The 16353-nt window shown below is 24.2% G+C and overlaps 4 protein-coding genes across 4 annotated transcripts; 3 read left to right on the top strand and 1 right to left on the bottom strand.

Annotated features, from left to right (window-relative positions):
- The first annotated feature begins 255 nt into the window (after positions 1-255).
- On the top strand, positions 256-3226 carry LOC141533972 (glutathione synthetase). Its single transcript, XM_074253109.1, has 8 exons — positions 256-623; positions 954-1137; positions 1264-1339; positions 1460-1630; positions 1708-1946; positions 2001-2259; positions 2442-2716; positions 2788-3226. Exons 1-8 carry the CDS (start codon positions 530-532, stop codon positions 2912-2914), a joined length of 1425 nt encoding a protein of 474 aa, XP_074109210.1. The 5' UTR covers positions 256-529; the 3' UTR covers positions 2915-3226.
- A 539-nt stretch (positions 3227-3765) lies between these two features.
- Positions 3766-5825, top strand: LOC141536065 (uncharacterized). The gene is made up of 4 exons (XM_074256307.1): positions 3766-4076; positions 4299-4702; positions 4997-5151; positions 5536-5825. The coding sequence occupies exons 1-4, from the start codon at positions 4019-4021 to the stop codon at positions 5690-5692; spliced, it is 774 nt and encodes a 257-aa protein (XP_074112408.1). The 5' UTR covers positions 3766-4018; the 3' UTR covers positions 5693-5825.
- Positions 5693-8274, bottom strand: LOC141536053 (cytochrome P450 4V2-like). The gene is made up of 6 exons (XM_074256285.1): positions 7943-8274; positions 7561-7651; positions 7055-7240; positions 6914-6983; positions 6477-6843; positions 5693-6380 (listed from the first exon to the last, which is right to left on the bottom strand). Exons 1-6 carry the CDS (start codon positions 8219-8221, stop codon positions 5838-5840), a joined length of 1536 nt encoding a protein of 511 aa, XP_074112386.1. The 5' UTR covers positions 8222-8274; the 3' UTR covers positions 5693-5837.
- A 978-nt stretch (positions 8275-9252) lies between these two features.
- Me31b (ATP-dependent RNA helicase me31b) lies at positions 9253-13513 on the top strand. Its single transcript, XM_074256296.1, has 7 exons — positions 9253-9909; positions 10714-10887; positions 10953-11159; positions 11295-11466; positions 11561-11711; positions 11828-12194; positions 12505-13513. Exons 2-7 carry the CDS (start codon positions 10747-10749, stop codon positions 12799-12801), a joined length of 1335 nt encoding a protein of 444 aa, XP_074112397.1. The 5' UTR covers positions 9253-9909; positions 10714-10746; the 3' UTR covers positions 12802-13513.
- The last annotated feature ends 2840 nt before the right edge of the window (positions 13514-16353 follow it).

Below are 16353 nucleotides of genomic sequence, written 5' to 3'. Positions count from 1 at the left end.
ATTTTTTTTTTATCTTTGTTTTGAATCACACTAAAGTTAACAGACATTAAAAAATTTTTTTTTATTCTATAACAATTAAATTATTACAAAAGAAATTTAATTAAAAAATTCCACATGTGAAATTTAATAAAAATTAAAAGTGAAAATTTTTTTATTGTAATTAATTTGTTAAAAAAATTTTTAAAATTGACAGCTTCAGTATTATCAGCTGACGGCTAACTTCAGTATTATCTGTTATGAAAATATAACCTAACGGCGGGTGATTGTTGATTTTTTTTTCACTATATGATTATGATGATACGATAAATATTTAATTATCGGGTTATTTGTATAGAAGTATGTGTTTGCTTATTATCTGATAGTTTTTATACTTTTGTAGTTACGTGTCTTGTTAAAGATAAATATTGCTCCTGATAATTTTTAGTTAATTTAATAGAACTTGTTAATTAATTATTTTGAATACGGCGGTACCAGCTGATATATTTTAATAATATAAATATTCTTTAATTATTTAATTAATTTTTTAAAAATGAAGTCTATGAAATTGTGTGTTGATGTGCCGTTAGAAGAGAAGAAATTAGAAGAAATAGTTGATGTTGCTAAAGATTTCGCTTTGATAAATGGTAAGAATAATTTTAAATAATTAAAAAATTAAAAAATGCAATTTTTTTTTAAATAATTAAAAATTTTTTGATAAAAAAAAAAATAAAAAAAATTATGAAAATTAAATAAGCCGACATCTAAACTTTTTTAGAATTTTTTTAATTAATTAAATTATAAAAAAAAATTTTTTTTAAATTCTACATGTAAAAAATTTTAAAAACTATATGTACAATTTTTTAAAAATATTTTTTAGTTCTAATTTAACGATTTAATGATTGAAAACCTAAAACCTAAATTTATACTTTTATAAAATTTTATACAAATTAAATGGTAATTTTTTTTTTTTTCAGGCATTTCAATGCATTCAAACAAGTGTTTCGATCGTAATTGTGTGAAGATATCAAAATTCACATTGATACCAACTAGCTTTCCGAAATGCGAATTTGATAAGGCTAAAAGTATACAAGTTACTATTAATAAGTTGATGCATAAAGTAGCTTATGATGATGAGTTCCTTACAGAAACTTTACAAAGGTAATTTGAAGAAATTAAAAAAAATTAAAAATCTATTTTTATATAAAGAAATTTGTTTGTAAAAAAAAAAAAAAAATAAAAAATAGTCAAGTGATTACTAACTTCAATGTAATTATTTAATTGCAGTACCATTAAGGCTGATGAATTCACCATGGAATTATTTAATGTATACAAAATTGTCTTTAAAGAAGGATATGCACAGGTAAATTATTTAATAATTAATTTAACAATTAAAATAATACTGAAGTTAGCTGTCAAGTTTTTTTTTTAATTTTCATGTCATAAATTGAAATAATCTGTAATAAATTATATAATTCAACAGGAATACAGTTTGGGATTATTTAGATCGGATTATTTATTAAACAGTGATTTGAATATTAAACAAATTGAATGTAATACAATTTCATCAAGTTTTGCAGGATTAGCACCAGTTGTTTCTAAATTACATAAATATGTACTATCACAACTAGGTCAAGCGAATAAAATTAAAAATGTGAGTATTAGTAAGCTATAAAATAAAATTATATTTTTAAAATTCAGAAAATATATTAATATTAATCATTTTTAAAGATACCAGAAAATAATTCAACAGTAGGCTTTGCCAGTGGATTGACCGAAGCATGGAAAATTTACAATAATAAAGAATCTGTGATATTATTCGTCGTTGAAGAAATAACATATAACATTTGCGATCAACGAGTAATTGAACATGCGATTCATGATATTAATCCGGAAATAAAAGTTATCAGGCGTACATTTAACGAATTAATTAAACAGGCACAGCTTAGACCGAACAAAGAATTATTTGTGTAAGTTTAAAATTTTTTTATTAATATTTATTTCTTAAAAAATTTTTTTTGTAGAGAAAATCATTTAGTTTCTGTCGTGTATTATCGTACCGGTTATGAATCATCGGCATATACATCAGAAGAAGTTTGGAAAGTTCGTTTACTCATGGAACGTTCTCGGGCAATTAAATGTCCGTCGATACAATATCACTTGGCAGGCACCAAAAAAGTCCAACAAGCTTTGGCGCAACCTGATGCATTAAAACGTTTTCTGAATGAAAACGAAATTACACTTGTACGTCAAGTATTCGCTGGTTTATATTCTTTAGATTTTGTAAGTGTATTATTTATTATCTAAATAATTACTAGAAGAAGGAAAATTTTTTTTTTTTTTTTATTCAAATGATAAAATTAATTTTTTAAATGAAATTTAGTATCATTGGAAAAGTCGAGACCTTAATTAGTGATTTTTCAATAATAAAAAAAATTTATAGTTAACATTTCTATATATTTAAGAACAAAAATGGTGATCAAACTGTGGAATTAGCGATATCAAATCCAGAAAAATTTGTGATGAAACCGCAACGCGAAGGTGGTGGTAACAATATTTACGGATTAAATGTCAGAACATCTTTAGAGTCGATGAAAAATTCTAAAATTCGTACTGGGTATATTCTTATGGAGTATATTGATGCTCCACGAGAGAAAAATTATCTTCTAGGTCCCAACGAAGAAAAAAATTGTTTGCAAGAACTTATTTCAGAGCTGGGAATTTACGGAATAATTATTGGGTAGTGTATTTTTATCATTGTTTTTTACTTTAATCAAATTTATTATTAACTATTTAATTTTGTTTTTTAAGGGATCAAAATAATATTAAAATAAATAAAAAAGTAGGACATGTGTTACGCACTAAGCCATTCGGAGAAGATGAAGGCGGAATAATTGCCGGTGCTGGTGGACTTGACAGTCCTTATCTTGTTGAATAATGAATTTACATTTTTATTTTTATACAGTTTATAATGATAATGATTTACCGAAGAAATATTATACATTGTTGCAAAAATTTTTTTATGTCCAAAAAATTCATTCGCTATAAAATATTTCATATTTTTCACCAAGAATAACATTATCGACTGTCAAACATTGATTACGATGAATTGCATTTATAATTACATGGGATTATGGATTAAATTTCATTATTTAGTTTATTAATATATTTTATGATTTGCATTAATAAAACTGATACTCTCTCCTCAATAAATATTTATTCCAATGGATATTATAATCAGAACATATCATTTGCACTATTGATATTTATTTCTTTATATTAAATATATTTTGTAGTAATTAATTTACTTAAATGTTTAAATTAATTATTAATAGTCATTTTTAATTATAAAAATTTTTTTTTGCTCTAGGAATTAAATTATTAATTTAAACTAATCAATAATTTTTATATAAAAAAAAAAAATTACATTTAATATTCTTCATATAGAAATAAAATAAATATTATTATTATTTTTTTTAATTATTAAATTAAAAGAATTATAAATGTATATTTTATTTTTACAAATACTTATCACAAAAATAATGTTATTTTTATAAAATTCAAATTTTATTCTTCAATAAATTTCTTCTTTAAATTCATAACAAATAAATTATTTTAATAATTTAAATAAAAATATTAATTATTTAAAAAATTTCTAAAAAAAAAAATATTTAAAAATACTTGTTTAAAAAATTTTAATCAATTTTACACACTTTATAATATTTTTTTTTAATAACATTTATTGTATGGAAATTAATTTAACAATTAATATTTAATATTTTGAACTGACAGTAATTTTATTTTCAATTTTTTAATTAATTAAAGTCTTATAAAAATTTTTATGAGTAAAATTTAAAAAATAAAAAAAAAACAAATGACAACTGACAGACTGTCTACTGAGTGCTAAGTGATTTAACTCGGCACAGTCAGTAACTCGTTATTATCCACTTACATTAATGTAATTGTAAAAAAAATCAATTTATTATTTATAATAATAAATATTAATTTTTTTTTTTTTTTACTATTAATAAATAACAATAATATGCCACGCTGTCTGATGAAATCGATAGTAAGATTCCACAAAGAAAATCGTTATGGAGGTGAGATCTACAGTGATTTTATTGACAGATTTTAAAGTGAATAAATTTTTATTTTATAAAAATTAATTTAGCAGATATTTAATAATTTTTTAACAAATAAATTTTTGCAAACAAAAATTGACATTTAGAAATTTTAAATGTAATTTTTTTAAAAACAAATTTGTTTGATAAAACATTTTTAATTTAATGTCAGTTTATTTTTATTTGTTATATTACTTACAGATAAATTAGCTAGATACAGTAGTGCTTCGGTGTCAGGAGTCTCCAAGAAGAAGTCAAACGTGAAAGAAGCTAAAGGAAGTAATAATATTAATTATTCGTCTTTGCCAATTATGACAAGATATTATTTTAATAAAAATAATTTACTGAGTGATCAAGTGCCTCTGGGATTAAGATTAAATCTCGTTGAATTTGATGATAATAATAATTATGATTATTCAACTCGCAGAATAAATGAGTTTAACCTGGAAAGTAATTATAATTATAGTTTGTATCAAAATAAAATTGTTGATGATTATACGGAGGAAAAATCGGAGAGCCAGTATGTCAAGAGTGATATTAGTGATAATATATTTAATAATGTTAATCAATTAGATATTTCTGGAAAAGAAATTCAGAGTGATGAGGTAAGTATTTTTTGGTTAAGTTAAAGTTTTTAATTTTTTGTGTTTCTTTTAATTATTCAATTAGAATTAAAATTAAGTTAACTGACATTTAAAAATTTTAATAATTTATTTTATGGAAAAATTATTTTAAAAAAAATTAAAAGAAAAAATTTCACATGTAGAAAATTTAAAAAACTGTAATTGCAATTTTTAAAAAATAAATTTTTTGTTTTAATTTAATTATTAAAAAAAATTAAAAATGTCGGCTAGCTTTATAATTATTTATAATTGACACTTTTAATTTTTTATTTTCAGAATAGAAAAAATAGTAAAAAAAATAAGGTTTTACATTATTGTCCTTACTGCAACAAAAGTTTTGATCGTCCCTGGGTATTAAAAGGACACTTGAGACTACATACTGGTGAAAGACCATTCCAGTGTCCTGTTTGTCAAAAATCATTTGCTGACAGGTGTGTTTATTAATAATAGTTAAATTAATTTTATAATTTACAGTTTAAAATTATTCTCTGCAAATAAAATTAACTGGCATTCAATTTATACTATCCTAAAATACAATTATAGACGTTTACTTTTTTTTTATGAAACAACAGTGAAGCACATAATTAAGTTTATTGGATTAATCTAATTACTATTCCAGCAGTAGAATGTTAGTCATAATATGATTGTTTCTATTCTGAGACAATTCTAATTTGAATAATTTATTTATTTTATTTTTACAAAATTTTATTTCGCAGTAGATTATTTTATTCGTATTTAAATCTAATAAAATAGAATTTAAGTAATTAATTTCGAAGATTGATACTTTAATCTAATTGAATTAATTTATTAAACAGATCAAATTTGCGAGCGCATCAAAGAACAAGAAATCACCATGAATGGCAGTGGAAGTGTCAAATTTGCTTGAAAGCATTTTCTCAGCGACGTTATTTAGATCGTCATTGTCCCGAAGCTTGTCGGAAATATCGTTTATCACAAAAACGCGGAGATTAATTTAAAACAATAAAATTATTGATATTTAATTCATCGTGAGAATTATTTTTTAAGAATTATTAATAAATTGTAAATTGTTTGTTCTAATAAATATATTTTTTAAAGTGTTGTCTCTATTTATGTCAATAAAGATTTAAATAATATTTTAAGACTCGAAAGTATTTTTCCTGCGTTTAATTTTGATAGTTATAGGATCGATAGTTTTCAAAAAAACTTCAGCTTTAATTTCAATATCTTCAATATTAACATGCTTGTCTTTCATGAATATATAATTTCGTAAAATCGTAGCTAAGAGAATTTTCATGCTCATCATTGCATACTTCAATCCGATACAATTACGAGGACCAGCACTAAAAGGAATATAAGCATACGGATGCCGTTTAGCAACCTGCTCGGGCAAAAATCGATCAGGATTAAAGCAAAGCGGATCATCCCAAATATCTGCAGAGCGATGAAGTTTCCATATTGCTAAAAACACAGTACTGCCTTTTGGTAGTGTATATCCTCCTCCAATATCCAAATCACCGTTTACTTGGCGGATTAAAAGCGGCGCAATTGGAAATAGCCGCATTGTTTCTTTAATTACTCTTCCTAAATATTTCATACGGTCTAAGTCTTCATTTTCTATTTGTCTGCCTCCATTTATTTTGTCACCAAAAATTTCTACAAGCTCTTCATAACATTTTTCCTACAAAAAAATTTTTATAATCGAAATTACGAAAAAAAAAAAAAAAAAAAAAAAAAAATTATTAATTAAACATTTTAATGAAAAAAAAAGCTTTACTTGTATTTTTGGAAAGTTAGCGAGCATGAGAATAACAAACGAATTAACTGTGGTAGTTGTATCATAGCCAGCAAACATAATATTTTCAACTTCTTCGCGGAATTCCTCGGTTGTTAATTTAGTTCCTTCGAGCAACAACTCTGTAAAAAAATCTAGAAAAGCTTTTCTTTGAAATTCGATTTGTGTAATACTATTTCCATTCATCTTTTCGGAATACTGTTCTAGTTTCTTCTCTATAATATCATTTGTTTGTTTGTGCAAATATTTAATGCACTCTCTCTGGTCTTTTGCTAATTTTGTTGCATTGAAAATAACGTTTGGATGCAACCATACTTCTATCATCCTCTGATAAAGTATTTTCATTATTCTAGACAAAAATAATTTAATGATTTTATCATTCATAAAATTTTATTGTATAAAATTTTAATAAAACTTACTTTTCAAAAGCTGCTGGATAAGCTGAATTTTTTTTTATTTGTTCATTCGAAGGAACTCCCATTATCGTTTCTACAAAAAAATTTTTTTTTTATTATTAAATCAATATTTAATTTGAAAATTATCTTTAAGTAAATAATTACCACAAACAATATCAATTGTACAAAGTGATATATAATTAAATATATCAAACTCCTCTTTATCGATTTCAGGCTCCATAATGTTTACCAATATTTCACATTGCTTATTTATTGTGACAGTAAATTTTTCTAGTACTCTCGGATTAAATGTCGGCATTATTAACTTGCGATGTACTTTCCATTTTTGTGCTGTAATATTAATTAAATTATAAAACTTATGAAAAAAATTAAATAAAAAAAATATTTAAAAAATAGAAACTTTTTTTTAATTATTTAAAATGAGCCTGTAAGTCTGTAAATTATCAGATGTCTGTTAATTTCAGTAACACAAATTTATTCATCATAATTATTCATTATTGCATGAAGGAAATTCATTATACTGTTTATAAACTTGTATAAATGTTAAAGCTCAGTGTGTTAGAGAAGTTGCAATAATTTAATAAGATGTACAACGATTATATATTGTAATATTTGCTGTCTACTTTTGCACACCCACAGCTCACGCTTACCGGGTGCTGCAATTAATCCCGTGCCAAGCCAAGGCAAAAAGAACCTCAATAACTCATCCCTTTCGATGGTTTTCGGGCTGTTAAGAACTATCTGAAATATAATAGCAAGTAATAGTATTAAACGGTTCTTCAAACACTAATTAAAATAAATTATCTTCATGCTCCATGTTGCAGATTACTTTTTTTTTCTAGATAAAATTACATCATACGATATAAATTGCAGTATCATTAATTACTTTTTTCGTTTCACTTACTGAAAATTAATGGAGCATTTATTTAATAATTTTAAAAACTTTATAACAAATAAATTATGGCAAAAAAAAAATAGAAAAAAAAAAAATTCATTAATAAAAGAAGATAAAAAAAATTGTTGCAAAATTACCTTCATCTGTTCAGGATCGAATAAAATAATACACAATTTGTGACCAAGCCAAGCACGCACCGGCGATACTTTAAATTTTTCCAACAATAAAATAATTTTTCTAAAAACATTTTTAGTTTCTCCAAAAAGAAGATGAGCATTTCCAATAATCGGTAACACCGGCTCAAGCCCTGGTATTTTACTACCGCCTCTGTATAAATCCAATCTTCTGTAATGATATATTATCAATTTGATGAAACCAGTCATCAATACGGTTATCAATATCGTCGATAAATCCATTGTATTACTCAATTTATTTTACAATCAAACTCTAATTAATTTTGGATTTTTTCGTGAATAAATAATTATGCAGTGAAAAATTTTAGCACTTTTTCTATTTTTGTAACCAACGTCAAGAAGGAATTTGAATATTTTTTTTAAAAAACAGATTAATAATCTACAGATTAAATTATCGAGTGTATAAAATGCAAGAAATCATCACGAACGTTAATGTATTGGTAATTATTAAAGTTCAATCTGCATAGATAATAAACTTATCTTCATTTAAAATTGTTTTTTAACTCGCTCTAGATTACTATTATTTTTTTTATTACTCAACAATTACCTGAAAATTTTTTTGTTCTTAAATTAATTTAATTACTTCTATTTCTTCTTGATTAATATTTTATTTTCGCATTCATATTTTAAAATTATTATCTTCATTATAATATAATATTAAAAAAAACTTATAAAAAAATTGACATCTAGAAATTTTAATAAATTACAAATGCAATTTTTAAAAATAATTTTTTGGAGCAAATTTATTTGTTAAAAAAAATTAAAAAATTGTCAAATGACAGCTAACTTTAATGTCATCTCAAATTTTAAGAACATTTTTTGTCTGTCAACTTCAGTGTCATTTTTTTTATTATTATTAATTTATTACAAAAATGAAAAAAAAAGAAAACAGCTGTCAGCTAACTTCAGTATCTAAAAAAATAATGACACTAAAATTAACAGATATAAAATTTTTTTTAAATATTTATAGCAATTAAATTATTAAAAAAAATTAAATTAAAAAGTTTTACATGTAAAAATTAATAAAAATTACTAATGAAAATTTTTAGAAGCATTTTTTAATTCTAATTGATTTATTAAAAAAATTTTTAAATTAACAGCTGACTGCTAACTTCAGTATTATAAAAAATACTATTATTAAAAATCCGCCTTAAAGTTTAAGTTTGACAAACGGCGCATGCGCGCGAATTTACGGAGTACATACGCCATTTTCACCGCTATAAGCCACAATAAAGAGATAAAAAAAAGAAACGGTTACTGTTATAATAGTGTTTTTATTCTTTAATAAAAGAAACCGAGTGTATTATCCACAAAGTTAATAATCGTTTGCATTTAGCGCAGTGCGTTAGTTGCCGATAAAATATTAACGTGAAATAAATAAATGCATCGAGGGAAAATCATAGTTTCTATAATTTAAATAACAAAAAAAAAATTAAATTAACAAACAACAATAAATTAATCAATTGATTAATAAACTTGGTGAAAAATAAATAAAAATTCATCTTAAATCTATCAACATAAAGAAAGTTTTGAACTAGCTACAGTAATAATATAAATATTGTATATTATTTTGTAAAATAACACAAGTGTAAATATATATATGTCGCGTAGAGACGCTCAAGAACATTTTGGTGAGAGAGACAGACAATTCTGAATTGCGATTTTCAGAGTTCCGCTTTACAGAGCAACAGAGAGAGAAAGACATACGAGTTATTGTTGGAGCGTATACCAGTAATATATATAATACATAATATATTTAGTTAGCTAGCTTATGTGTTCTCTCTCGTAGCGCATACGGCTACGAAGATCGAAACTTGACATTGGGTCTGACGGCCATTTTGGCATTTTGTGTTCACCATTCAAGTGATACGCTTCGTTGCAATATACAATCCCTGGCCATCCTTTTCACGGTATATTATTTTATCTAATGCTATTGTTATTATTGTTCATTAATTTATTAATTTATTTATTTTGTAAATCGTTTAATTTTTTTATTACACTAACGATTTATTAATAACTTTTTTAGTCTCTGAGCAAAGTACAAAGAATTTAGGTTGAGGTATATTGTCGCTTCCATTTTTTTTGTTTTACCGGTTCAGTGTTTTAATATTTTTTTTTTTTTTTTAATATTTATTGTAATTTATTTTTTATTTTTTTATTAAAAAAAAATAACTACTGCTTAATTTCATTAATTTTTTCATTCAAGTTGAACAATTTTTTTATTTAATTATTTTTGAAATATTTTATTATTAAAAAAAAAAAAAAAATAAGCTTGTAATAAATATTTAATTAAAAATTAAGTTAGCCGACATTTAAAAATTTTTAGAATTTTTTTTTATTGAAAAAATGATAAAAAAAAGTTTTTAAAAACTAAGTGCAATTTTTATAAACTATTTTTTTTTTTTTTTTTAAATTTAATTATTAGTCGGCTAACTTTAGTATTATAATATTCGAAAATATTTAGAGAAAAAATTCCAAATGGTTGAGATAATCCGACAATTGTTTGCGGATTAGTATAATAATAACACGAAAAAAGATGATCTCATTTTTTTTTTTTTTTTTTTTTTTTTTTTTCCACATTCAGCATACTCATATATAATCTAACGAAAACTCTAGAGTGTTATTTGTATAAAAAAAATTAACAATTTAATGCTAGAAGGTTGCACAGTTAAATTTGTTAATAATTAATTTTGTTTTATTTAATTTTGTTGTAGTAAAAGAAAATACAGTAAAAGTGCGTTATCGAAATGATGACCGAAACGCATATTAATTCTAATCACATGCTAAACTCAAGTTTGGGCTCCAAATCAGACCTCGAGAAAATGGATGATGTTGGTTGGAAATCCAAACTTAGAATTCCACCGCGAGACAAGCGGATTAAAACGAGTGTAAGTTATTTATTTTATTTATTTTGGAGTTGATAATTAATGACGATTTTTATTTTTGTTAATAGGATGTTACAAACACACGAGGTAACGAATTTGAGGAATTTTGTTTGAAACGTGAATTATTGATGGGAATATTCGAGAAAGGATGGGAAAAGCCATCTCCTATTCAAGAAGCTAGTATTCCAATTGCATTGTCCGGTAAGGACATTTTAGCACGTGCTAAGAATGGTACAGGAAAGACCGGAGCTTACTCTATTCCTGTATTGGAACAGGTAATTAATATTAATTAGTTTCATTAATGAAAGTTGAAAAAAATTATTTTGATACAGCCTAAATACTTGATTTTTTTTTCTTTATTTTTGTATTTCTAACTTTTTTTTTTTTTTTTTGACTTGATTGTTTTGTAGGTTGACCCACGAAAAGACATTATTCAAGCTTTAGTGATAGTGCCTACTCGAGAGTTGGCATTGCAGACATCTCAAATCTGTATTGAACTTGCTAAACACATGGATGTTAAAGTTATGGTAACTACTGGTGGAACAAATTTACGTGACGATATTATGAGGATTTATCAAAAAGGTATAATCATTTAATTATATTAATTCTTCAAAAGTATTCAATTTATTAATTTATTTACCTGAAATAATTTTTTTTTTTTTTTTTATATATACAGTTCACGTAATTATCGCAACACCAGGAAGAATTCTTGACTTGATGGACAAAAATGTCGCGAACATGGATCACTGCAGGATTTTAGTACTAGATGAGGCTGACAAACTTCTCTCACAAGATTTTAAAGGAATGTTGGATCACGTTATTTCAAGGTATATATAATTATAAAATTATCTTTTTTTTTTTTTTCAAGTTCAAATAATGAAAAAATATAATTACTATAAATTTAATTAACAAATATTAATTATCAAAAATTTTAATAAAATAGATTGCCATCGGAACGACAAATATTGCTGTACTCGGCTACGTTCCCATTGACCGTTAAGCAATTCATGGAAAAACACTTGAGAGATCCATACGAGATAAATTTAATGGAGGAGTTGACGCTAAAAGGTGTTACGCAGTACTATGCATTTGTACAAGAACGACAGAAAGTCCATTGTCTCAACACACTATTTTCAAAGTTGCAAATAAATCAGAGCATTATATTTTGTAACTCGACGCAACGTGTTGAGCTTTTGGCTAAAAAGATAACAGATTTGGGATACTGTTGCTACTACATACACGCTAAAATGGCTCAAGCACACAGAAATCGTGTTTTCCATGATTTCCGCGCTGGTCTCTGCAGAAACTTGGTATGTTAAATTAAAATAATTTTTTTTACAAACTATTTAATCTTAAGGACGTTCATGCGAACAATACAAGATATTTATTAAATTGCTATAAAGTTATCTGTTAAAAATTTAATTTTTAAACCTCAAAATTTTTTTTAAATAATCAACAAGTTTTCAATTTTTTAGTCAAGATCACTAATTAAAATTATTAATTTATTTAAAAAATCTACCATTAAGTCTTACGCATGAAGGTCTTACATTTATATTTCTGCTCAATAATAATAATAATAATTAATAATTAATAAAATAAATAAATCTTATTTTATTACAGGTGAGTAGTGATTTATTCACTCGCGGTATCGACGTGCAAGCAGTCAACGTCGTGATAAACTTTGATTTTCCAAAAATGGCCGAGACGTATTTACATCGTATCGGTAGATCTGGTCGATTCGGTCACTTAGGTATTGCCATCAATCTAATAACTTACGAAGATCGTTTTAATCTTCATCGTATTGAGCAAGAACTTGGTACAGAAATAAAGCCAATTCCTAAGGTGATAGATCCTAGTTTATACGTAGCTCGACCTGAGGATAATACTAGTTTGGACGAAGGTAACGTGTCGAAGTAGTTTCATCAATTAAAATAAATGATAGTTAATCAACAGCTATTAAAATACAATAATAATGATAATAATAAATAATAACTGCAACAACAAAAACAAGATTTGAGGAAAAAAAGTGGTTCGTGACTCGTACTACACGTGGCATATCCATTATCAACTTCGAGCACATCGATATGAGCGTATTGAGTAATAAAGATAGTGAATTATTTAAAAATTACATTAATAATCTAAAAAATGGTTACTTAAGTTTTGAGGTGCGAAAGGAACAGTGAGAAAAAAAAAAGATTGTCTATTAAAAGGGAACAGCAAGTGCTCTTTCGAGGATAAACTTAGATTCACAGAAAAAAACTTTGGAATAATGAACGTGAAAAATAATAAATTCATCGTAATAAAGTATGATAAAAGTTTAAAAGTAAATGTGTTACTTGTACATAAAGTTTATTATTGCCGAGCATCGCTAAAAGAGAAAGAAAATAAAATTTATTATTTTATTCTGCTCGGTTTATATCTAATTCAATTAATTAAGTAAAAAATTAAAAAAATGAAATTTTTAATGAAACTTGGTGAATGAAGTGAACGTCAGTGTGCAGTTGCGAGTCATTTTTTTCTTTGTAAATAGATATTACTTATAAGTGTAAATAATTAATTATAATTAGCTCAGAGTCAAGCCATTATCAAGTGCACAAAGCGTAGAAAAAAAGAAATACAATAATTTCGATTATTAATTTGTAATTAATAATTGAAAATATTCATTAACATTAATATATATAATAAATAAATATATATATATATATATATATATATATATATATATATATATATATATATATATATATATATATATATATATATATATATATATATATATATATATATATATATATATATATATATATATATATATATATATATATATATATATATATATATATATATATATATATATATATATATATATATATATATATATATACATAAAGAATCAATACATACACAGAAATAAACGTACATACACACGTGAATTTAGTCTATCATTGCATTTTATCGTAAATGTAAATACAACATGAGATATATCATTTTATTAGTAAAAAATTTTTTGATACGAAAGGCCTCATACTTTCAATATTCCTTCTACTCTTTTTTTTGTTACTGAAAATAAAAAAGAAAACAACTTGAATCTTGAAATATTTAAAAAAAAAAATGCAGAAGCCGAATAAGAAAAATAAAACTAGAAAAAGGCTTGATATTTATATACATAAATATTAATTAATTAATATTACAATCTTCATTTAATTTATCTTTTAAAATTTTATTTTTTCGAGCTCACTGAAGCTTTAAACAATAAAATATATTTATATATATACATAATAAATTACTAATGTTTCTTTTTCTTTACTTTTAAAATCTAACTTACAAAAACGTGTGCAAACAATAAAAAAAAATTGTATAGTTTGATTGTGGCTTGATTTTGTAATGTCATTGAAAGCAACTCTGACATTCTAATCACAAATTTTTTTTTTTTTTTTTTTTTTTTTTTTAAAAATTATTAATAGTTTTCGAAAAAATTTTAAATGATTGGAAATTTTTTTTTTTAATTTTAGAGAAATATTTTTTTTTTTTTTTGCTAAGAGCGATGAATTTTTTTTTTTAATTTATAATACTGTGATTGAGAATCAGAGATTGTATAAATTGACTAGTTTTATACAATTATTTTTATAATCATTTGGCTAATGGGTTACGTGAGACACAGGGATCGTAAAACAAAATCTAATTATGAATAATCGCGACATAAAAATAAAAATAAAATTAAACAAACGTGATTACGGTATCGGTATTAAATTTATTACTTAAAAATATTTTTATCTGTATTAAATATATATGTACGATATATTTATCTCAACGGAGGTTCTGCCAAAAATAAATAAATAAAAAAAAAAAAAAAAAATCATTGTATCGAAAACATTGGTATGGTACAAAGTAAAAAAATTAAATTCAAATAAGATTTTTTTTTTTTTTTTTTACACAACGATCTCGCGTGTCCATAGATCACATTATACATTATTATTTTTTTGCTTAACTTTTTTTGTAACGTAAAAAGTTTATTAAAAACGTAGACGGATAATCCGTTTCATTGTATAATAGTAATAATAATAACGGTTAATAAATAAAACGTATAATAATAACAATAATTATGATAAAAAATGTGTATAAAGTCTGGTGACGTGTGTGAAGACAGACTTGAGCCATTTATTTGTATATGTAATAATATAGAGGGCCAACAAAATAAAAACGAATTAGCTTCACGGTAGAAGGAAGCAAACGCGGGTTTTCAGTCGTGACATAATACACAAATGAACTTAAAAAAAAAAAAAAATTAAAATTATAAAAGTTCACAATAATTATGAGAACGGTTTAATCTTGCAACGAAAATATTTTTTTTTTTTTTTTTTTTTTTAAATGAAATTTATAATTTATAATTGCCAATTAAATTTTTTAATCAAAATTAATAACAATTATAATTATTATTGTGAATAAATAATCCGAAGACCTTGTCTCACGCCCACAGGTCAATTAGTAGCAATCGACAATCAATGATGATACGAGTTAAGCGTGCCTCGTATCAGCATTGCAATCAAGTCAGCCACGAGATCGTATTGCTTTTAAATGAAAGGATAAATAAATAAACTAAATTGTAAAGTTAAATATTTATAAATAATTAAAAGCAAAAAAAAATGTTTTTAATGAATTATAATTACAAAATGTTTTTTCAACGTATGAAAGTATGATCTCAAAATTGAGCGCAGTGTGTAAAAAAATATAAAAGATAAAAAATAATAAAAAAACAAAAAAAAAAATAACAATTCAACGGGAAATATTGTACATTGTATTTCGTTGCTACGACACCAGAGATTAAGATTAAATAATTATTTAAAACAATAACAACAACAACAACAACTACAAAAAGTCATCAATTGTTTTTTATCGACTTATATTTTCAAAGCTAAAGTATTTACCTCTAAAGTGTGATTTAACTTTAGTTGGCATTGTATATAAAGACAAAGAGAATTTAAAGCTCTATCCACTAATGCACCTCGCTATTGATAAATACTGAAATAAAAAAAAAATCTAAAGTTTAAAAATAAATAACAAGAGCCGAAAAAAGTATATCAAAAATAAAACTTTTAAGCTGTGTTAAAAAATATTAAAGTTTTAACAGATCGAATGCGACTTTGCAATAGTGGGTAGTCAAGTACGTTAAAAAAAAAATTTCAACCGCCGATTAAATAAAAAAAAATTTTTTGCCAAGGCTATTAGCAAAACCACACCGTGAATAATAATTTAATTGAATTTCATGAATATTGACATGTACTATGATAAAAATTTCGGCAGTAACACATCTTTACTCCAGATTACTCAACTCTGCGACATACTGTACTCAATAGAAATAATCGAATAACTTAAAAAAAAAAAAGACAACTTTACGAAATTCATTCGCTGTTCGATACTGACTTTATTCAACGCAAGTTTACTCAGTACTAACTGTATTCAATGATATCT

Source organism: Cotesia typhae, unplaced genomic scaffold (assembly GCF_013202065.1).
Source record: "Cotesia typhae breed Kobodo isofemale line unplaced genomic scaffold, CoteBio_Ctyphae contig_123, whole genome shotgun sequence".
In the NCBI taxonomy this organism is placed as follows: Eukaryota; Metazoa; Arthropoda; class Insecta; order Hymenoptera; family Braconidae; genus Cotesia; species Cotesia typhae.
This window is presented reverse-complemented; position numbering and strand designations above follow the sequence as displayed.

Coding starts and splice junctions, on each gene's coding strand:
- LOC141536053 (XM_074256285.1), bottom strand. CDS start 8,221: ATGGATTTATCGACGATATTGATAACCGTATTGATGACTGGTTTCATC. Junction 7,652..7,942: donor TCGATCCTGAACAGATGAAG/GTAATTTTGCAA, acceptor ATTATATTTCAG/ATAGTTCTTAACAGCCCGAA. Junction 6,984..7,054: donor TACAATTGATATTGTTTGTG/GTAATTATTTAC, acceptor ATTTTTTTGTAG/AAACGATAATGGGAGTTCCT.
- LOC141536065 (XM_074256307.1), top strand. CDS start 4,019: ATGCCACGCTGTCTGATGAAATCGATAGTAAGATTCCACAAAGAAAAT. Junction 4,077..4,298: donor CAAAGAAAATCGTTATGGAG/GTGAGATCTACA, acceptor TATTACTTACAG/ATAAATTAGCTAGATACAGT. Junction 5,152..5,535: donor CAAAAATCATTTGCTGACAG/GTGTGTTTATTA, acceptor TTTATTAAACAG/ATCAAATTTGCGAGCGCATC.
- Me31b (XM_074256296.1), top strand. CDS start 10,747: ATGATGACCGAAACGCATATTAATTCTAATCACATGCTAAACTCAAGT. Junction 10,888..10,952: donor ACAAGCGGATTAAAACGAGT/GTAAGTTATTTA, acceptor TTTTGTTAATAG/GATGTTACAAACACACGAGG. Junction 12,195..12,504: donor CTGGTCTCTGCAGAAACTTG/GTATGTTAAATT, acceptor ATTTTATTACAG/GTGAGTAGTGATTTATTCAC.
- LOC141533972 (XM_074253109.1), top strand. CDS start 530: ATGAAGTCTATGAAATTGTGTGTTGATGTGCCGTTAGAAGAGAAGAAA. Junction 1,947..2,000: donor CCGAACAAAGAATTATTTGT/GTAAGTTTAAAA, acceptor TTTTTTTTGTAG/AGAAAATCATTTAGTTTCTG. Junction 2,260..2,441: donor GTTTATATTCTTTAGATTTT/GTAAGTGTATTA, acceptor TATATATTTAAG/AACAAAAATGGTGATCAAAC.